The sequence below is a fragment of the Nicrophorus vespilloides genome, unplaced genomic scaffold (genome assembly GCF_001412225.1).
Source record: "Nicrophorus vespilloides isolate i.1.1-1 unplaced genomic scaffold, Nicve_v1.0, whole genome shotgun sequence".
NCBI lineage: Eukaryota > Metazoa > Arthropoda > Insecta > Coleoptera > Silphidae > Nicrophorus > Nicrophorus vespilloides.
In genome coordinates, this window is record NW_017096637.1 from 9,260 (window position 1) to 33,357 (window position 24,098).

Genomic DNA, 24,098 nt, shown 5'->3' on the forward strand with positions numbered 1-24,098 from the left:
TTCGATTTTTTTTTGTTAAAATATCAATTTTTTTTTGATAATGTTTCAGTATCATTTTTTTTTCAATTCTTTATTGAATTATTCCAAACCCTTATAAAATATTATGTTAAAAATATGTAAAACTGTTTTGCAGAAACAAAATGAACTTCTCAAACTATAAAAGGTATAAATAAAAGTTTAAGTTTAAAATTAGATTTTCATAATTTTCAATATTTTGTATTTCATATGGATAATTTTTATACAGATATAAACTTAATTTAGAAACTATTAATGCGATACTTCAATGTTTCTTTCCTTTCTTTTATTTTCAAAACAAATTAATATCTTAGTAACACAATTAGTCGAAGTCTAGGATAGTTTTTTTTTTACTTTTTTTTTGTTTGTTGTTTGAACTCTGAATGGATGACCCGAGGTCAAATTGATTTCGTCTGGGGTTGTCATGTTAGGCAGACGCACGTTCACAACACAATTAATTAGGTATTCATTGCAGACGACTGAGGGCAATTACACATATTATCATAAATAACATGAATGCGCATATTTACTGACAATTTACCCATTAACTTCTAAAATAAACACAATTAAGTATACTCTTACATTCGTTATGTACAACAATATTTTTTAAGTTTATCCATTTTAAATGTATTATTTAGAATAGTTAGTTTAATTTTTCATTAGGAGTTGGAATATATTATGTAAGTTTCTATTTAATAATGTTGGTAATTGAAAATGAATAAATAAATAATTTGTGTTAATGTTTGTCTCAAATTAGGAAGTTTTCTTATTGACATTAGTCATTAAAATATTGTAACTAAATATATTATTTATTTTTTCTTGAGGCTTGAAATAGTTATGTAACTTTTCCTATTCACTTGGATTATTGAAAATTAATAACTAAATACATTTGTGTTCATTTTTCATTTATGCAAGTTTTGCTATTTGGATCATTATAAAATATTAACTAAATACTTTTATATTGATTATTTATTAAGGGTAAGAATAGTATTGTAAGTTTTCTTATTCATATTGATTATTGAAAATCAGTAACTAAATACATTTGCGTTCATTTTTCAGTTATGCAAGTTTTCCTATTTATACTGATTATTGATTTAGGGTAGGAATAGTTATGTAGGTTTTAATATTCACATTAGTAACTAAACACTTTTGTGTTAATTCTTGATTGAGGATTGGAATAGTTATATAAGGTTTCCTCTTTACATTAATTATTGAAAATTAGTAACTAAATAATTTTATGTTGATTAGTGATTGAGTGTTGAAATAGTTATGTAAGTTTTCTTATTCACATTGACTATTGAAAAAATAGTAACTAAATACTTTTATGTTAATTTTTAATTGAGAGTTTTAATAGTTATATAAATTATCTTATTCACATATATTATTTAAAGATCAGTAATTGAAAACTTCAATGTACATTTTTGATTCAAGGTTATGAAATGTTTCTCCTTCATATTGATTATTGAAAATTGGTAACTAAATAATTTTATGTCAATTTTCATAATATACAATATTAACAATATTTACTATTCACTTTTATCATGAAAAATTAGTAAATAAATATTTTTGTAATATTTTTTCATATTTATTTATATTGATCATTATTAATATCTAAATCCTTTTTGTGTTATTATTAGTATTAAAGACTTTAGCTTTCATTTTGTATAAATGATCCGCATTGATGGTAAGCGAATTATAATTTTTTATGTATTCAGCTTTGCATATCCATGGAAACGCATTTGATGCAGTGAATCGTTGCGAAACGTTTGCAGTATTAATGTTGTTGTTACGCAATTGGTAGACGGAAAAACGATGATTTTATTCGATGTCGCGCCGGTCCGTGATGGTTCGCCGTTTTCCGGCAGGTGGGCATCAGGACTCTGCGATGTTACCGAGTTGCAGTAGCCGCGCGTCCTCAGCAGCAAACGGAATTGGAAGCTTCATCAGAAGGTGCTGTTTTCAGTTCAAGCTGAAGAGGCTTCTCCGCGTTCAGTCAATTGGTGTATGTGTATCGTTGCTGTGAGAGGGTGGTTCGAACAGGCCACCCTCTTTTCTCTCTTCGAGCCGAACGCTCGTTCAACCCTGAGTAACTTGCTCAAAGGGCATCCGGTGCGTGGGTGTCGCGTCTCATTACATGTGTTTATGTGCGTTTTTCACCTCATCCGTCTGGAATAGATGACACCTTTCTGCACGTAGGCCTGTGTTTATAGTTGGGATTGTCCTTTTCTCTCCACCTCCGTCCTGCTTCGGTCTTCTGGCAGTCGACGGCTTCCAAGGACTCCGGAGGACCTTTCAAAGTGTAAGGATGCGAAATTTATCGTGACAGAATCGTTCACTCGATTGGCCGCAAAATTGCCAATCTTCTTGAATTACATCCACCTGAAACTGCTGAAAAAAGCAGTATAAAGGTGTTTTATGTATATAAATGTTGAATACTCTGAGACCAAAGTTACCAGCATCAAAAGAGGTTTTCTCTCGGGATAAATCGCGATATTGGACTGGACTTCACACGAACTTAGTTCCTATATTTATTATTCGGCAAACAAAGCTCTTTGCTGCTCTGACCATTCCACACGAAGAGAAATATATATGAAAGTTCACAACACACAAGAATTTTCCATTTACAAAATGTAATTAAATTTAGACACATCTTCACACACTTTATAAAGTCCTATAAATTTTAAACACATCAGAATGACCTAAAATATCAAAGGAAGTTTATTTATAATTTCAATATGTATATTTCTCAACACATAAAGAAAGAAAAGAGTTCACAAAAATAACAATTAAAAATAGTTACACTATAAAAAAATGTTTACTTGTAATGTATGTACAATTAGAATACAAAAATACAATATAATCAATATTTTAAAATAATTAACTTTAACACAGTTAATAGTGTTAAAGTTATTTTAAACAATTCAAAAAGTTAAAAACGAACTTTTGTTCAATATTATTTTAAAATCATAAGAAGGAATAATTTATATAAGACTAAATGCATGAGATAGCATCATATTTTTAAAAAAAAGTTGTTAAACGCTTTAGTTAATTAGTAATTAATTATTAAACACGCTAAAATTATATAAAAGTATATAAAACATAAATTGCATTATAAAACAGAAAAATAATGTACTAATGTGTACTAATTTTTGGAATTTACTTTGTTAGTTAAAATATTGTTATGAAAAAAAAAATATTATACTAAAAAATATTTTACTGTAAGTATACTAAATAAATTACAGCATTGATTGCTTTCAAAAGACATAATTTTGTTTTAAATCAATTCTGTTTTAGTTATTGAAAATGTCGATTTTTAGCTGAAACGCAATCATGGAAAATACTGAAAATATAAATATTCTAAAAATATAACATAATGAAGTATATACAATATTATTCCTAATAGCCTAAATAAAACAATAACAATACTTTAGTACCAAAAAATATGTATTATTATTATTTTTTATATATACAGTTGTTTTTGTGCAACGATATGAAACGATTCTGTTGGTCGATTTTGAACCAATTCATGACAAGTAGATGCGCGTTTTGGATTAACACGACCATATATACAACGAGAAATTAAATGTTTTTAAAATGTTTCCGTGTGTAATTTAATTATTTATTTTGTTTGGAGTTATTTGTTATATATTTATGAAAATTTCGAATATTTTTTTGTGCGGTCCCTCTACCGCACAAATATATGTTTTATTATATTTGTATTTTATTAATTATTTATTTTATTCTTAAAAAATTCTGGGTAATAAATTATTATAAAAATCAATGATTTGAATACGATTTAATTTTGTATAATTTTAATTTTATATTTTATTTATGTAATAATGAATTCAACTACAAAATTGAAAATATCGGTCATGTAAAGAAACACAAATATTTTTCAAACACAATAAATTTAATGAAAACATAACTAAATATTTGATAATACATGTTTCTAATGATATATGGTAAAAAAAATGTAAATTATTATTTTAAAGTGTATACATTTTGTGTTAAAACATTTATATTTTTTGTTAATTAATATAGTGAATTTTAAATTATGAATTTCAGTATTTAAACAATCATGAATTCGTTTATAAATTATGAAGTCAACATGTAAATTAAATAACAACAACAATCTAGAATGCACACTGGTATTTTTTTTATAAACATATACCAGCTGTTGTTGTTTTCGAAAACAATAGAAAGCAACGTTTAGGAAAATAAAATTTACTTATAATAAACGTAAAAAGAATTTGTACAGAAAAAAATGTTATTACATTCTTTTTTAGTATTTAGAGGTCACTCGTTTAATATAAATAGTAAATATGGTAATACCTCGCATAGTACGGCTTCGATCAGTGCGGATTCAATAGCCGATTTGAAATAATGTAAATTATGAAAATGTAGAAACAAACTACATTTTAATTGACAAAATATTTTTTTTTCGTTTTGTATACAGTCACTGGATTTTATTTTTATGCTGTTTTTAACGTTCTCGATTAGTCCGGTTTCAAACATTGGATTGGCAGATAATATTTTACGGACTATGCGAGGTAACTGAATTTATAGGTTTAATAGTAATAATGAAATATATGTTTTAATAAAATTAAAATTAATTGGATTTAGTATTAATTAACGTTGTTAATAATAGTTTATTGCGTTAGTACAGATTTATAAAGTGTAAAGTGTATTTTTTTTTAAATTAATAATTAACAAACAATTATTTTGTATAAATTGGAACTGGAATGATATTTATAAAAAAAATATTCATAAACAATTAAAAAACAAATATTTAAATTTGAATTTGAATTATAAAAGATTAAAATTAATTTCCGAACGATAAAATAAATAAAGATTAGATTTGATTCGAAAAGGTACTTCTGAAATCGAAATCGAAAAATTATATAATTTTTCAAGCATTTTATATTATCATATTTTTTTTTAAAAGAAATTTCTAATATTTATATTAACTATATTAGCACTATCAATTATAAAGTCAGATAATTGTATAATTAAATGATTTAAATATTAGATTTAAGTAATAATAGCATATTTGAATAATTTGAAATATATTTTCGATTTAAAACTAAATTTGTGTCAAAAGTATGTGTAATTTCTTGAAAATGATACAGTATTTATTTCGACTTCTGACATTCGCACTTACGACGAAAAAAAATCGATTGCATTTAAATATATTATACATACAATTTATTAATTCTGATGTATTATGTACGTCTATTATTTTATTTATAGTTTTAAACTAATTCGACTAATTAAGATGTAGTTTGTTTTCATAATTTCAAACCGGACTATAGTGAATCCGGACTGATTCAATCCGCACTATGCGAATGATAGTTGAGAAGCAATAAATTATATACAGCTATACCTCGCTTAGTGTGGGATATTGATTTGAAACCGGACTAATCGAGGACTCTAAAACCGTATAAAAAGAGACTAAAAAGTGACAAAATGGATCATTTATGTCTGAAAAATAATTCACTATAGTGAATCCGGATTGATTCAATCCGCACTATGCGAATGATAGGTGAGAAGCGACTAATTATATACAGCAATACATCGCTTAGTGCGGGCAATCGGTTTGAAACCGGACTAATCGATGACTCTAAAATCGCATAAAGAGAGACTGTAAAAAGTGACAAAATGGATCATTTATGTTTGAATAATAATTTCCTATAGTGGATCCGGACTGATAGTTGAGAAGCAATAAATTATATACAGCTATACCTCGCTTAGTGCGGGATATTGATTTGAAACAGGACTAATCGAGGACTCTAAAACCTTATAAAAAGAGACTGTAAAAAGTGACAAAATGGATCATTTATGTCTGAAAAATAATTCACTATAGTGAATCCGGATTGATTCAATTCAATACAAAAATACCTCGCTTATTGCGAGCAATCGATTTGAAACCGGACTAATCGAGGACGACTAAAACCGTATAAACCGAGGTATTGAAATTGATTCACTTCTATTTAATAATAATACACATTTGTGAAAAAAATCAATGTGAAAGAAAATCGGTGAAATCATCGTATTTCGGAAATGCATTGCAAAGCAGCTGCATGTTCCGCCTTGGCACCGAAAGAGTTCAAAAATAAATAATGTATCTCGCCCGATCTGGCCGGATTTCAGCCGAAAGGATTGAAGGATTTGCAGAAAAGTTGGCTCCGAGCAGCGCAGAAACGCGCAATGTGATTGATTCCCTTTAAAAACAGATTCCCACAAATAAACATACAAAAGAAACAAACAATACAGAAACTATGATCGATTTTAACCAAACAAATGCGAATTTCAAGTGATTTAATGCACAAATACGTTAATTTCCCTTTGCTTAATTATAATTGCAGTTTGATCCGTAGCACATCTATACATAAATATTATAATATTCGTGTGCGCGTGCATTCGGGGTTTAATTAAAACCAGGATCGAGAGTTCACTTCGCTGCGTTAATTTCATAAAATTTGTTGGTTGGAAATCATTCAGCAATTAGGGGATTCCTGTGTGAACGCAGAACGCCGATCCTGTGCAAACATTATTCGAATTTATCCGTTCTGCTGATCAATGTTTAATATTTTAATTACGAAGCAATTGTGGAAATTATGTAATTATTAATGGAAATAAATAAAGCATTTACATATTTGGTGACAAAATTGATTAATTATTTAATTCACATTGTTTGTATTTATATGTATGAGTTTACATAATTTATTTATGCATAAATGTTGTTTCTGTGAATTTTAAATATATTCAAAATTATTAGTTAAATTATATAAATTTTATTCTTTGAATCTAACATTAAAAAATTTGTATACCAAGATGTTACCTGTAATAACGAAACCCGTAACTATTACCAAAAGAAGTAAAAAACATCCAAGAAGTTAGAAATGAAATTGTCCAATTAATAGATTTGTATGTGGAGATGAAAAGTTTGTTAGAAATCTATTGAATGTAAAAGATGATGGATGCAAACATAGATGACCCGACAAAAGCGCGCAGGACAAATGCGCGCCGACAAAAACGCGCAGTAACAAGCGTGTATTTGACGTGGTTGTTTTACTCCGCGTTTTTGTCTGCGCTCTTTTGTTACGCAAAGACAAGGAATATGAAGACAATATTTAAAATTATAAAGATAACGTTTTAGTTTTTTTTTTGGTGAAAAAGATCCAGATTTAAGAAAAGTTGTTATTGCACAAATAATAAATTTTAGATTTGTTTTTTAAAATGTGATTTCACTTTGTATGTAAGTTGACTGTTTTTTTTTAATAAAACTTTTCTTTGTTCGAAAAAAAAAAGGTTTTCATTTTCTTTACAAAGGAACGTAATTCTAGTATATTTTACCTCAGAAAACGAAGTTTTCTTTCACGAAGTAATTTTGTGGAAAGCAATACTCTATTGTTATACATTGTGATTAATTCTTGGAATCATGCATTTTGATAAAAAGAAAAATGTAACTGAGCTTAAATTAAAAAAAAAACAGAAGTTTATAATGATTGTTATGCGTGGTGATTTATACTCTGAATCATGAATTATGACGTGTAATAATAGACTGATAAGCAAACAATAAGTTGATTGATTGCAAGAATCATCTCGTTATAAAATAGCTTACATCATTCCACTGATCTATGTGCACTTTAATGCGTTTCTTTGAAGATGCATTAATCATAGATCTTTATAACAATTCAATTGATTCATCAAAGTTTATAATGTAGATAACATAAGAAACGTATTGATTAACACAAGAAATGTAGGTATTCGCACAGCGGAAAAGTCCATCGAACAGATTGAAAACAATATTGGAAATCAATCGAGCGTTCGGCGAGGATAGAATTGTAGAGTATTGAAAAAGATTTGTTCGTCGGAGCGAAACGATTTCTTTTGTAAAGGATTTCATCATTCCTATGTTCGTAAGTATCGAGCATGTCCCAAATACCAGAAAAACACGGTACTAATGACTGCAAAGATGTTTATAAATACATTTTTCAAAAAATAAACCACCAAGCTAAGCTGCTTGGCAAGCGTTACGCGACACACGCACAGAGAGGAAGGAGACCGCAGTTGGAGGTCTTATGAAACAGACCTTTTGCATTTATCGTCACCCGACCGAAAATAAAACCGATTACGAATAAATAAATAAATAAAGTATACGGAAAACAACTACATTCGACACCATTAAACCAGTTCACTTTTGATCTTAAATGCATTATGATTAAAAAAAAGTTTTTTTTTCAATTCGTTTAAAATTGCCTGGAGAGAAATAAGAGTATTAGAATGTATAGAATCTACGCAGTTTGTATATTTTCGAATTTAATGATCAAAGCGACCGCGTTTTTTTTCTGTAATAATTCAGTGAATTGTCGGTTTGAAGCGAATTCCGTAACATTGAATATAAATTATACAGTATTTTTTCGACATACGACATTCGCACTTACGACGAAAATTAGAAATTTGACTTACGACTATTTCCACTTACGCCCGAAGCTGCGGAATAGAACAAAAGTACATGTGTTTCTTATTGTATATAGTGTATGAAATTCGGCTTACGACTATTTCTACTGTCCAAAATTTTGGAAAGGAATGTAAATCGAGAATCGATTAAATGTATACAGTAATGTCTCGTTTAGTGCGGGCAATCGATTCTGCCAACTGTTTGAAACCGGACTAAAAAATTCAAAAATTTTAATGTACACTTTTTTTGGAATTTATTTATATTTTGGCAATTAAGATTTAGTTCGCTTTGAAATGTTCAAAAAGTGAATCCGGAGGTTCACTTCTATTTAATATTTTTGTTTATTTAATTAAATTGCCTGGAGAGAAATATCAGACTTTTTTGTATTAGAATGTATAGAATCTACGCATTTTGTATATTTTTAAAATGAACCATCAAAGCGAGCGTTTTTTTCCTGTAATAATTCAGTGAATTGGTACGCAATTTGTCGAATCCGATTATCGATTTGCAGCGAATTCCGAAACAATGAATATAAATTGTGCAGGTTCGTGTCGGTTCGCAGCAATATCAAATTGCAGCCATGGTTGCTCTGGCTCTCTTTTCATCTGCTCTGGATGGAACTAACACGTAACTCTGCACCTTTGTTCCATACAACTACTGAATAGTTAATAATGTCGAGCAGTCCTCTTTCTTCAATTGATTCATTGTAAAATGGAAGAAATTACTGTTCTATTGTCTTAGTCATTAAAATTGCAATACCTTTCTCAAAATACTTTTAATTATTAACAGATAGTTTTCAATATACAGCAATACCTCGCATACTTCTGCTTCGATTATTTACTATTCCGGTTTGAAAATTAGTACATTTATTTTTTCTTTTATACAGTCTAGTGTCTTTTTGTGCTGTTTAATTTTGATTCAGTTTCAAATAGTCCGGCAGTACCGATTACCCGCAATATGCGAGCTATTGTTGTTTTTATTGTTATAATAATCTACTTTCTAATGATAATAAATATAATTTATAGTCTTCCCATCTTCAAAATACGCAATGTATATTTTCTGTATTTCCTTCAATAAATTATACTCTTTACAATAAAAAAAATGCAATTACGTTAAGTAATTTTCTATCAAACTTTTAATTTAACTTGTTATTTACTCTTAATTAATTAATTTACTAAAAAAAATATTTTGAATTTATTGATTTATAACTTTTAGTTTCTTTATGTTCTATTCGGTGACTCGTCAAAAGCGCGCTTACGAAAGCGCTCAGTAAGAAAAACGCATTGTAAAACAACAAATGCACGAACGACATACACTCTTGTGAATTAGGTTAAAACAGTTGAGCAGTGTTTGTATTTTAAAAATACATACAAATTCTCGTGTATTTGGCGTGGTTGTATTACTGCGCGTTTTTGGCCTGCGCGCCTTTGTTTCGGCGCCATTCTATTCAATCGAATTCGCTTGGTTACATTTACTATTAGACTATAGAACTTACCTGTATCGTGTTTTGTAAATGAAAGTTTTATTCGTTCTAAAAACTGAACAATTACGATAATTACAATAAAAAAGTATACAATGCATCAATTACTTGGCATTAACATGCACAAGTCTTCATTTCTAAAAGTATTTTCAAAGCAGTTATTCTATTTCATTAACAACACGTAATGAAAATTTATTTATAATGAATAAATATATGAAAAAACGTATGAATAATTGTTATTAAGATATATTATTGGAACTAGGAATGTACCTGAATTATTATATAATTAAAATTTTTAAAATATAAATAAATTGATCTTTTTCTACTTCTATGTTTATGTATTTTTTTTTGTAATTACGAACACAATGTTTTCTTTGTATTTATATAGAAATCCCCCCTTTTTATGCTTATCGATTGCAATGTATTTCTTTTATTGAGATTCAAATCCGTCACTTCTGTATATGTAATTTTATCAGCTGTGATTATTATATTGAGTTTGCTTTTACATAAAAAAAGATGGTAGAAAATGTACATTTTTCCTTAAACGTAATGTTTAAATTATTTAATTTTTGCAAAAAAAAAGTATCTTAATTTATAATTTTAATTACTTTGAGGATTATTTTCATAGCTCAATTTACAAAAAATCAGTTTGCACGGAGAACAATTCTAAAGATTTCTATGTTCGGATAACAAACACATTTTCTTACATAGAACATCATACCGATCAATTGACTCTACTTTCGGGATCTAAACTTATTGGTGATATAAAGTTTTCGGTTAACGAACATCGTTTTTGGACAGATTATGTTCGTTAACCGAACACCCACTGTACTATGTATATGAAACAATATATTTTTTTGTTCAATCTAACTAAATTCTATAGAAATATATATTATTAACGACATGAAAAATATAACTTTTCTTTTAATAAAGAAATCATTTTTCTGAAAGGAGGAAAAAAACAATACTTAGAAATATATTTTTCCGTGTATGATTTGAACGTTTTCTGTTCGTTTCCAAGGTTACTCCATGTTAATTATTATTACAACGTCGGCGGTAATTAGAAACGGAAATGTTAATTAGCAACTGTTCTGATGTTACGAGAGGATTACGTAAATATTAAACAGAGAGGGTTGAAAATTGAAATAAACGAACGAACGGCAAAAAAGGGCGAAAATGAAAAAAGAAGCATTTGAAAATAAAAAAGGCATGGTCCGTATTTTGATTCAATTAGTTTTGCATTTGAAAGGCAACTAAGGCTTTCAAATTTTCAAATATGGAGCACTTGCATACACCTACGTTCCGTTGGAGCACTACAAAACAACTTTTAATTGGATTAATGCAGTTCAATTTTTACACGGAACATCGAACTGGTGCTGCGTTTCACTCCGATGCGAAGCGAATGAAATTGGTTCGCATATTCGTTAGGATAACGAATTTTAGGTGGAATTAGTTTTTGTTAGTAGGATGGATTAAGTTTGAGGCAGTTCGTGTTTTGAATCGAACAATTTTCGGGGTTCGGATAAGGATCGCTTATAAATTAAGTTAAATAGCATGTTTGTTTTATCTTCGGGGTATATATTTTTTATGCCGTTCGAGATGCGAGATAATGGTCAGGGGTAGGAATAATTTATCAGGTGGAAGATAGCCGAAGTAGGTGGTAATTCAATGTCTCGTACTTTCACAACGAAATATTGATAAGAACCGTAACATCCATCAGTTAACATGGAGATAAGTGGTCTTGTTCACGAAATACTTTTGACCTCAATCGCGTACAATTACATTAACACCCTCCGGGTGACGTGACATTTGGCATGCGTAAAATTCAGGTTATGTATTGGTTTACGGTATGACTAATTCACTTAATTCTCTAGATATAAAGTATTGCAGTTTGTTATGAAGTTACACAAACGTAAGCTAGAAATATGACTTACTTAAAATTCAGGTTATACACAAATCTAATAATAAAAAATATTACAGCTTCTTATAAAGTTACATTTAAGTCATTTGCAAATTCGACTTGGGTAAATTTTAAGTTATGTGAAGGTTTACGGTATGTATACTTTAAGTAATTTACATAATTCAGTTTACGTAAGGATTTACGGAATGAAATGCTTACGTAACTCAGATATTATTATTGTACAATATTAATTTTATAGATTATTTTAAAGTTACACTTATGTAATTAATAAATTCGACTTACGTAAAGGTTTACGGTAGGCATACTATAATGATTAATATGTCAGTTTCGTATACAGATACACATAGGTAATTAAAAAAAAATGACTCGTGTTAAAGTTTACGGTACGCATAAGTTACGTAACTCGGGATCTTACTCTACGTACTTCATATTTACTTTGCACATACGTACATATTATAAATATGGAAGTTTCATATGAAGTTATACCTATTTTTTTTAAATCCTAAAGGTTTACGGTACGCTTACTTGCGTAACTCGGGATGTTACCTCATATACATATTATAATGATAAATATGGCAGTTTCATAGTAAGTTACACTTAGGTGTTTTACAAATTTCACTTACGTAAAGCTTTACGGTACGCAAAACTTACGTAACTTATGATGTTAATCTACGTGCAAACTTTAATAATAAATATCTAAGTTTCTTATAAAGTTGCACTTAAGTAATTTACAAATTTGATGTATGTACAGTTAGCATAATATTTATATTGCAGTTTTTGTGAAATAATATTTACGTAATTTACAGATTTCATTTCATAAAATGTGGGTTACGTAAAGTTGAACAGTAACACACCAAAAAGTGGACTTGAGATGACAAAAATGAGATGTCTATAATCGAATGCAAAATGAATTCATTCCGTAATGGGTTTCAACACAAATATTTATGCAACGTCTGCGGCGCAATAACAACAACATGAGAAAGGTTCTTCTGTTAGATGGACGTTAGTTCGTTTGCGGTTTTCCGCTCTTCGTCTATGTTTATTTTATGTACCTGAACATTTTCCTCGTCTTGCCCAAGTTTAATTGGATTTCCTTGGAGCTGAAGTTTGCTATACCGTTAATTGGTTTCTTCTACGAGAAAAAAAGTAAAATCCACTTATTTTTGTACACGTTGAAACCAAATGTTTAGAAATAAATAAAAAACAATGTTAAAATTGAGCCAAGTGGGATTGTTCCGTTTTTTACAAACTGATTGGATAATCGCCGAATTACGTTCAATTTGATCCAATTTTCGCACCATTTTACGTCACCCATAAGCAACATAATCGTGATTATCTCATTGCCACAAATGTTACATATTTATTTAACAAAACTACTTATTTCTTACTACTACTACTTTTTTTTGTCCAATTAGTGTTAATTTCTTTTGAATATGTATATTGGTAACAATAAATATTCATAAACTGTTATGAATAGAGTTGAAAATAACGAGGAGTTCTTTTTAAATATCGTAACTTAAATTAAGGTTGAGCTCAAAACAATAGAAACTAAAACGTCGGCCAGGATCTGGCTTAACAATGTCATCTATTTGGATAGCTGAACAGCAGCTGCGGGGCTTCAGCATGTTGAAAAAGCTTCACTAATTCAGTCGGTCTTCAGCCGAAAATGTACCCAGTCGGATTACTCCTTGGAAATAAAAGGGCCATTAGCTTTTTTGTTTTATCTTTTCATCCTCCGAAGGGCGGATGTATTTTTGTTCGCCAGTTTTTTTTGATTATTTACGTCTCTCTCTCTCTCTCTCTCTTCAACCGAAGAAAAGAAAAGCAACATGTGTACTGGGTTAGACAAAATTTCTTTTGATCTTCGCGCGAGGAATATTTTATTATAATCCGAAGATATATCTGCTTTTCCCTGGCTTTGCTCGACCTGACAAGGAGTGTTTGTTGAAATATGCAGAAAGGGGAAAGACGCTGTATAGGTCTTCTTGGATCTACCTGTGAGTTTCTTACAGGTGGATCGAATTTGGTTTTTTTTGAGGTGGACGTTTTACCAATTCGCGTTTATAAATAAATTTTCACGACATTGACCGAATGCCAATCCGACGCAAACATTCATGTATAAATAGGTTTTTACAATAATAGGAATCTCGGCATTAATTTGATGCGACTTTTCCAATGCTACAAGAAAAAAAGGTTTATAACTTAACTCATATTCAGAACTATAAAAACAATTTCAGAATCAATTTGTTTCGTTATTCAAACATTTATTCCATACTTTTAGTAACTTCATGATTTACGACAGAGTTCAGTATTGCAACTTTGAATGTAAGTCGAAACAGTTGTAAGTTGTAATTTGATATAATTATTATAGACATGTCAAAATGAATAGCTTTTGTTTCTGATTGTTTATGTTTTTCAGAGAAAATGCGATTCTTGCAAATCTAAAAGTTACTGTAGTTTGTGAAGAGAATTAAAGCATATTAAGAACCATACAAAGCATATAAGAATACAATTTATTTGTTATTTAAAATTGTATACCAATGTTGTAGAACATTACTAGTCTCGGTTTATGACGAAGTCGAAATAGTTGTAAGTCAATTATGACACAAAAAATTATAAAATGATTATAGATATATTTAAAAATTAATAATTTTTGTTCTTCTTCGTAAAAGCGAATGTTCGTAAGTCGAAAAATTATTGTTTGTGAAAATAATTATGAGAATTGAAGCATGCATATTCAGAACCATAAAAACAACCTTAATATTGTTGCAATACTTTATATAATATTGCTTATCACTTCTCGACTTACGACTTAGTTTAGAACTGTAATTTCGGATGTATCTTGAAATTGTCATAAGTCGAAATTCATATAAACAAGTAATACAATTTGTATACACATATATCAAAATGTACAGCTTTTATTTCTGATTTTTGGTTAATTGTAAATGCGAATAATCCCAAGTCGAAAAATTCTTTTTATGTGTGAAAATAATTATGAAAATTAAAGTATCAAATCAATCTCAGAATCAATTAGATTTTTTAGTTATAATGTTATTCCAATATTGTATTGAATATTTGTAATGACTTTTTGATTAACAACTCAGTTCAATTTGATAAATAGAAATAATAAAATTATTATAGAAATATGTCAAAAATTAACACTTTTTATTTCTTCTTCTTATGATTTCTTTTCATCGTAAGTTGTAAAATTTCTGTAATTCTAATTCTTTAGAAAAATATGAATTATATACAAAAATTGATGCTTAAAGGAAATAATTTTCGGATTAACATTTGTAAATAGATACAAATTCAACATTAAATGTATGTAATTCTTGAGAAAAATAGTAAAATAGTAATAGTAAAAATGGTAGATTATGAATAGGATTATCCAAAGCTTTGATACAGAAATGCATATTTATATGATAGAAACAATTTTATCATCAATTTTATGTAAAATTTCAAATGCTTTGAAAACATATTACATGTTATATAATCCATTTTCAATAAAAATGTTTAATTTCAGAATTTCCGTATCAAAGCTTTCTTCATATACGTACATTTTCAGCGTGTTGCGTTTATTGCTACAATTACAATGTTATTCCAATACTTTATAGTGTATAGTAAAATATAGTTTATGAAAAGGATTATCCGATTATCTAAAGCTTTATTACAAAGTAACTATTAATTATTATATGTTAATATTCCATAAGCAATAAAAAAAGTTCAGTGTACAAAAAGATTACCTGTATTAAAACAATCATAAAATACATTTTCAGAACGACACAAACAAAGTAAACTTTGCAAATCAAATGATCTTCTTATTCTTTACAAAAATATTAAATCGAAAACCAATAAAAAGAAAAGAAAATTAGTTTAACAATTTTTAATTGGATCATTTATATCCTAATTATTTATAGAAAAATATTTTATAATTTAATGAAAGAAACAATAACTCTGGTGGAATTTGATGTGAACATAGATCAAGAACTAACATCTTTTTATTCTAACAAATACATTTAGTGTTAAAAAACTTTTTTTTTTGAAAAACTAATTTAAAAACAATTAAAATTTTCAGATATTTTAAATCTATTATTAAATGTTTTATGAAAGAGAACAAATATATGATAAAGAAGATTATGATTGGATTTTTGACTTTACAAAATTATTGCTTTAATTATTCTCTTCATTTATTACATGTAGAAAGATTTGATAATTTAGCAAGCTTTTATTATTTATTTATTTATTTGAAAAAAAGTGCAATACTATGTTGGTATTGCACTTCCACTTATTTCCATTTGATATAAAAAAAATAGTAATTATGGAATCAAAGATTTTGTTGCAAATTCTGCATTTTATCATCAAATTGCTTATTTCCATTGTTATTCAAATGCTTCAAAAAAAATATTTGGTAATATTTTATTCGGAACAACAAAAACGACAAAAAGGATTATGAGAATCAAAGATTTGTTGCATACAAACAATTTCATCATCAATTTAATGCGATTTTTCCAATGCTTCAAAATTATACTTTAATATTCCTTTAGCTACAAAAACTGGTAGTCTATAAAAGGGATTATCCGGTTCAAAGCTTTGTTACAATTCTGCAGAAAACAAAGGAACTCACTGTAAACAAATCCCCGTTTTTTTTTTTCGAGGCTTTACTAGAGCCAAATGCTTTCGTTGCTCGTAGGCTTCTAATTAGTATGTACCGTACGCACAGGAAGCACACGTGATCAGAGGAGTTTCCTTCAAAAGCCAATTTCAGATCTAATTCCACTGCGGCCTGATTGCTAATGGTAATTACTAGCAGCATATTGAAATTATGTTATGACGTGATACAAACCAATTAAAAACTTTTCAACTGCATTCAAAAGATTAACTTCAAATTTACCTAGAGTTATTTAGATAACGGAAATCGAAATTGTAGGTAATGAAATCAATGCGCAAATTATAATCGAAATTGACTTGTAATTGCTTTAATTAAAAATCGATTTGCATAAATACATTTACGTTTAATCTGAAGCCACGAAATTGCTTCAGAATTTTCGAGTATTAAAACACTTCGGAAAGACACTCACGTCCTTTCAATGTGTGCTCGCTTTTAATCAACGAAACTTTCAATGTTTTTAATTAAATTCATTTCGCTTCCGTCTCTAGGACTTTGCGCAAAGCGATAATTGGATGCGAATGTTCGGACTTAATTGAAACGATCTCCACGTCGTCGTCGTCCGGGGTCAGAAGGGCACGGATACTATTTAATTAACGTCTATTATAATTTTCATCGTAACCACTAATGCACGTGATGCGTAAATTGAATACATGGAAATACCCTCATCGAATTATTTATAATAAATATATTTAGTTCAGTTTATTAGTCACTTCTCGATATTCAATTAACAAATTAGTATAGGTATGCCGAAATTGTCGTAACTCAAATTTAATATAAATAAAATTATAAAATTATAATAGACATACAGTAAGACATGTTTTAGAGATTCTTCCTATTTAATTAGTGTTCTATAAACACACGAAATTCAGATTTTTCCAGTGTTTTAAAAATTACAAAACTAGCGTCACTAAAACCACTGTAACTAGTGAATTAAACGTCAGATTGCCATGACAACTTGACGGGCGTCGTCTGAAGGTTGGTATTTCCTAAAAATCATGGATTTGTCGATAGAGGCGCCATCTATATGCCATCGTACGAACTTTTTGAGAGAGGTGTTATTATATAATAAAATGACTACGATTAACGCTGTTTCGTTTAGCGTTTGGTGTCTAGAAACGCATTCTAACCTCTAAACGAAGTCTCGACACTTCGATCGTTCATCTAGCTAAGTAGTAGTTTCGATTGGTACTGAAAATGGGAGGGAAGAAGATTATCACAGATTATAGCGTCCTCGACTTCATCGAAAAGCTTTAACAAAGTCAGTGTTACCTTGTTTAGAGCTTCTTCCTATTTATTGTATGATAAAATGACTTCGTTCAACGCTTTTAGTTACTGTACTAATTATGTTGGATTATATTTTTTTTTTTTTTAAGTTTTCTTTATAGAAAATGAACTTTACAAGTTTAACTTCTATGGAATACTTTCATAATCTTTAAAGTTTTTTTTTTAATTAAATTCGTGCCTTCGGTTAAGAAATCCTTTAGTAAAACTTTCCGACGGTTCGAAAAAGCGTAAAGATGCACGCGCGATTTCTTCAAATAAAACTACAATTGAGAAACAGAAAAAAAAATGGGAAATAACATAGAAACATTGATGATTTCGTGCCGGAAATTGCTCTGTTGTACGTTAATTTCCGGGGGAATAAACGTTCACTAAAAATTCCGACGAATGATTTTCTTGTCATGAGGGGAAACGTTCATTCTTTTTTGTTTTTATTGACGAAACTGTAATTTTCGATTCTTCCGGTTCTATCGAAGTACGGATGAGTTGGATGGTTTTGTCGTTAAGTTACACTAATGCGTTTTAAATGACGTTTTGAATTCTTTTTTCCAAACAAACATTGAATCTTTTTTTTTAAGAAAATATTCGATGAGATCATTAGAATAAAAACGTTTGTATTATATCATTTTATCATATTTATTAAAATTGTACAAATAATCGCATAGTGCGAGCCAATATTCCGGTCTAATCGAGGAAAGTACAAAATCAAATCCGATAAAAACAGACTCGATTGGAAAACAAACTGATATTTTAGATATAAAAACAAATGTAAACTATTTTTTTGTTTTATCAATTATAAATCCAGACTTATTGAACAATTTTGTTGCATTAGAAACATTTTAAAAGAGCTAAATCAGATCAGTAATATTTAAATTTTCAAAAATAATCAAATATTCTCTAAATATTACATAAACAGAAGAATGTATTAAAATAATTATATAATATATAAAAAAAAAATAACAAGTAAATTGATATCTTATTTTACGTGTATGTAGCATTAATAATATAGTAGACAAGTAAAGCTTCAAATATAAAGTACGTCTTTAGGTCTACATCGTTTATGTCACATTTAACAGATACAAATTGCCTTTATTCAAATTGTAAAGAGAACTTGTCTCGACACTTCGATCGTTCATCTCGCTAAGTAGTAGGGTCGATAGGTGCTGAAAATGGGAGGTAAAAAAGACATATGAAAATGATAAACAATGTTTGCACTTAAAAAAAAATGTAAATCCTTAAGTTTTCAATAGATTATAGCGTCCTCAACTTCATGAATAAGCTTTAACAAAATCAGTCAACTTGACCTCAATAAATGTTCGAATTCATTTTAATGCCATCTATATTTGGTACAGATTTATAGCTTTTTGGTATTATTTAATGGTAAACATTCTTATTTGAAAATCATTTGTTTTATTTTAATAACAACTTCTTCAATAAAAAATCATAGGAACTAAACAAAATATTTTCCCACATTTTGTATAAATTCGAATAATTTGATACTTTTTTTTAATTGAATTGACATAAATATTTATCAAAAATTGCAATTATTATTGATTGATATATTTATTGAGTGACACTGAAATAGAATGTGAATTTTTACATTTGTGAATTTATCTATTTTACACTTATTTAATTTATTAATATCACTAGTGGTTTTGATATGATAAGACTTATTTGTAATTAAACAATAAAAATTGGTGATTAAATTATCGCCACTGAGATTTGTTCCTAATCCCACTGATAAAGTATTAAAGATTATAAATGAAAAAGGTGATTACCGAATGGAAACGATGCGTAACTTTGGTCTCAGATAGTGTGTGGAATGGTTTTGTGATTTGGAATACCATTTCTAGTTAGAGAATAATGGAAGAGGATGACGAGGAGACCACCCAGAGCCTGTCGAAGGCATCTTCGACGGTGACGCTGACCCAGCAGAATGTGTCTGTATCGAGGACGTCCTCATTTATCCTTGGTGAACACCTGGGGCACATACCAAAATGCCAGATAGTGACGCACCAAGCGAGCGGCGACTCTTTGGAGAGCGAAGAGTCGACGTCTACGAGAGCGTCGCCGCATTACTCGCTGCTGAGCAAATCGCCGCATTCCAGTTCCTCCCAAGAGGATTACGAGCCGAAGGGGCAATTCCTGTCTACGGGAATCCGCACGGAGGCTGCCAGAAGCATGGAAAGTTTGCGGACAACCTCCCGCAGTTTCCTGTCCACAGGAAGCGAACGCGACGTGCGGCGCTTCATGTCGGAGAGTGTTGAGTGTCTCGAATCCAGGGAGTCCAGACTGAAGAGGCACGCAGTCAGCGGCGAAGGTTCGCTTATATCCATGGGCGCCTCCGAGGAGACGATAAGCGCGGAAAGGCGAAGAGGTCTGTGGTCGGGTCGTGTGCCTCAACATCTGAGTCTTCCGCCTCCTGCAGGTTACCTCTCGTTGAGTCCTGGCGATAGGAAACTCACAATATTATCGCCGCACTCTCCGCTACGTGCTCCAGATCTTATGCATCTCACGTTAAGCTCCAAGACTCGCAGGAGAAAGATCATGTTGCCTAAGCTCATCCTACCACGAAGCGACTCCGAAATCAGCGATGTTTTCTCTGAAGGATTCGAGTAAGTTTCCATTAAAATGAAGACACACAACATACATATCTTTCGCACTTCCTCAAATCGATGGTAATTAATGAATCAATCATTATTTATTAAACGACATAATAAACTTTACAATTATTAATTAATTAAATCAATTAAATAATACGTGTTAGATGAATCACAAACACAAATCAAACACATCTATATTTCCTAAAGAATAACCTTACAGTCATTGGTAGTCTTCTCAATGTTAAAATTTAGTGAGACGAAATTAATCCAACTTTATATAAAAATATGAAATGTATCAAATCTCCAGCTTTTGTAAAATCTGAATCAATTGGACACACCGTATAATAAGAAAATCCACTTAATTTCACTGAAATTTTCTCTATGATCATATTTTTATTTTTCTACATCTTAAAATGAAAGCTTTTGTTATATGAAAATAAAACGTTTATCTCAAATATATTTAAAAGCCTAGTTCAATTGGACACAAATTAAATAAAGAAAATCCAGTTTATTTTCTAAAGTATAATTTCTTCTACTTCGTAATGTTATTTGTAATTTTTCTAATTTATAAGATTAACTGATCTAACTTCTCATGAATATATAAAGTTTGTCTCAAGTCTTTACCATTTGCAAAATACGTGATTCAATTGGACACAACTTTATAAAAGGATAATCCACTTGATTTGAGTAAAATTTTATTTAAGAATGAAATTCACGATGTTAAAGGTCTTAATATAATTTGTACTTTTATTAATTTATAAGACTCATTGAAATATATTGCTCTAACTTCATGTGAAAATAAAAAGTTTGTCTCAAGTCTTTATATTTCGCAAAAAAAAGGGGTTCAATTAGACACAACTAACATAAGGTAAATATACTTAATTTCAGTGAAGAATGATATTCAATATGTTATAGCTTACATAACAAAACGAAACAAAGAAAATTCACGTATAGCATGATATTAAAAAATATTACGATGACTAATACGAACGTCAATACAATGCGTATATTAATTACTTTAATTAGAGTGTTTACGGAAATTCTCTGATAGACATTAATATTGAATGTGCAATGGACATGGCATATCTCCTCGAATAATATAACATCCATCCTTTGTATCTATGTTATTGCGTATATCGAATGATAACCGACATGTGCACACGGGTCACAAAACTATTATTATTATCAGACATTCAAATCAGAACCTATTGTACAACCTCTGCGATGTAACTATACAATTGAAACATAATTTTGCTGTTGTTTCGAGAATTCAATTATTTTCTATTACAATTCATAATTTACAGAGAATAATCATATTTTTTGCTGAGCAGAAAGTTTTAGGTCGATTTCACTTTAACTCAAAGTAGGATTAATAAAAACATGAAAAAAAATGCAGGCGTTCCTAAATTTACGCGATTTTCGGCTACGCGTGGATTTTTTTTACTCGAATGAAAATCGCGTCAAAAAAAATGAAAATAAAAATTGTTATAAGTTTTGGAAATACATAAAATAATGAAAGGATAACAAACAAAAAAAAACAAAAATGTCAGAAGTGGAAACTGGAGAAATTGTGCATAGGCAAAATACGGAGTAAAATCCAGACAAAGATAAATATTTTTTAAGAATGATGTAACAAGAAGTAGATTACTGGGTCCGTGTGCGAGCAAAGTTTATGGGAACTTTGATTGAATTTGTGAGGGCCCCATCAAATTTGAATTTGGGGTCACATGATATTTTTTATTTGATGGACACAAATGTAAAAGTGTATGGACTCTTAGATTGAAATTGTGAATTGAAAGCAAATTATTATTTGGAGGACTAAGAACATTTTCAATTTGAGGGACCCTTTAAATTTCTATTTAGGGCCACAGAAAAAACGATTACTTTGTAGACTCTGTCTACCTTAATAGACCATTCGATTGAATTTGTGGACCTAAGGAAAACCTATTATTTAGAGGACTCAGGAAAATTTGGTGTTACACGATAAGTTTTATATTAGTTTTAAAGTGTCGGTAATTAAAAAACAATTGAGTTTATATAAGCAAACCTACATGAAGTTTGGCTACCAGACAAATCTTTTAACACTTTGATTAAATTTGTGTGCAGAATGCAAATTATTATTTGGAGGTCTTAGTAAATTACAAATTTTAATGGACCCAAGATAAATATTTATTTACAGTTAAGCAAATTTGAAATTGAGGGCCCCATCAAAATTTAATTTGGGGCCATATGAAAAGTTTTTATCTTAGTTTTCAACAGTCTACATTAAGAAAACAACTTACTTTCTGCATACTATTGGTCCCCTCACCTCGTGGGCCCGTGTACGTCGCTCTTGTTGCACTTTAATTGCTATAAATTGAATCATTAAAACTATTGGAAAGTCTATTGATCATTTGTCTTTCATCTTTTAATAAATTATTTACCTGGGAATGACGAAATACAATGTGAAAGGGGGAGAAAATAATAAAAAAAAAGATAGTAACGGTGACAGTAAATGGTTTTTCATTTATGAAATAGCGTTAATTCCGTTTTCCGCATTTTTCCGTGTATGCGGTGTGCGCTTTACATAACATATTTGTATTGATTTTCGATGTCATATTTGTTTTATTGCATCGAATGGTAAATGGAAAACGCCTATAAAAATATGAAATATGAAACATTGCGTTCAAGTTTTTTTCTAAATAAAATATATATAAATAAAGCTCAATTAATGAAATTCTCTATAATATTATTTATATATAATGAAACGTAATTATTTATGTTAAATCGCCCCTTTGATCAAACGGCAATAGTAATAAACATGCTTTATATCCCATTCATACAAAATTGCAAATTACGCAATTTCAATTCCACGAATTAAACGTTAAATGCAAATAAATGTTTTTTTTTAATCTTTGGAGTAGATTTCGAATAATTCGCGCCGAGAGTAGCTTTCACAAATTATTTGCACTCTCCTCTTTCAGAGAGTTCTCGATCTTTCGAGGCGGAAGAATCCACACCAATTTCTGTCTGGGGTCAGATTATATTTCCCCGATGCGGTATTCCTTCAAAGAGGATTTTTATTTCGGAAAAAGAGAGAAAGAATTGTCCTGACATGTTGTGAATGAGAGTACGATGGTGGAAGAGGAGAGGAGCAAACCGCGCCCCGGGGGTTCCTTTTCATACTCGATATTTGCAGCTGACGAAATCCCCAACAACCATAAGGGAAATTTTATTCTCTGCCCTAGATTGAATGTACTTCCTGCCTTCCCTAATGTACGTAATATAATTACGTTGTGCGCTCGCGGCGAAGGGTCTTGCATTAAATTTGATGGAATATGTATATATATATAATATGTTTAATCAAAATCAAATATTGTTGAATATTATTCTATTTCGCAACAAATTGCAAACTCGTATTTCGCACGTGACTAATATTAATTGAAGAACTTTGTACCCGCCGCATCCACCATAAATGCGCCGCTAATCCGAGCGAATTAATTAATCTAAAACGTTATTTCTCTTTCTGTTTCAGGTAAGTAGCGAATTCGCTTAACCGCAGTTTAGTTAAACTTGAGTGAGTATATGCACCTGCGACTTAACATCGCCGATATGGAAATACGCGATTCGCGTTTCAAATACACTCGACAATGGAAATCGAGTGACGTCGGAAGCGGAAGTCCATG

General features: G+C 29.7%; 1 protein-coding gene across 2 annotated transcripts in view; it reads left to right on the forward strand.

Moving 5' to 3' along the window:
* The first annotated feature begins 1,915 nt into the window (after positions 1-1,915).
* Positions 1,916-24,098, forward strand: part of LOC108557663 (cAMP-specific 3',5'-cyclic phosphodiesterase) — a 138,645-nt gene continuing 116,462 nt past the window's right edge. Inside the window, exons 1-2 of one of the 2 annotated variants that reach the window (XM_017914268.1) lie at positions 1,916-2,314; positions 19,684-20,445. In XM_017914268.1, coding sequence (XP_017769757.1) covers positions 19,694-20,445 — 752 coding nt within the window. In that variant the 5' untranslated portion in view covers positions 1,916-2,314; positions 19,684-19,693. The remainder of the gene's footprint in view (positions 2,315-19,683; positions 20,446-24,098) is intronic. The other variant, XM_017914269.1, reaches the window with a different exon arrangement.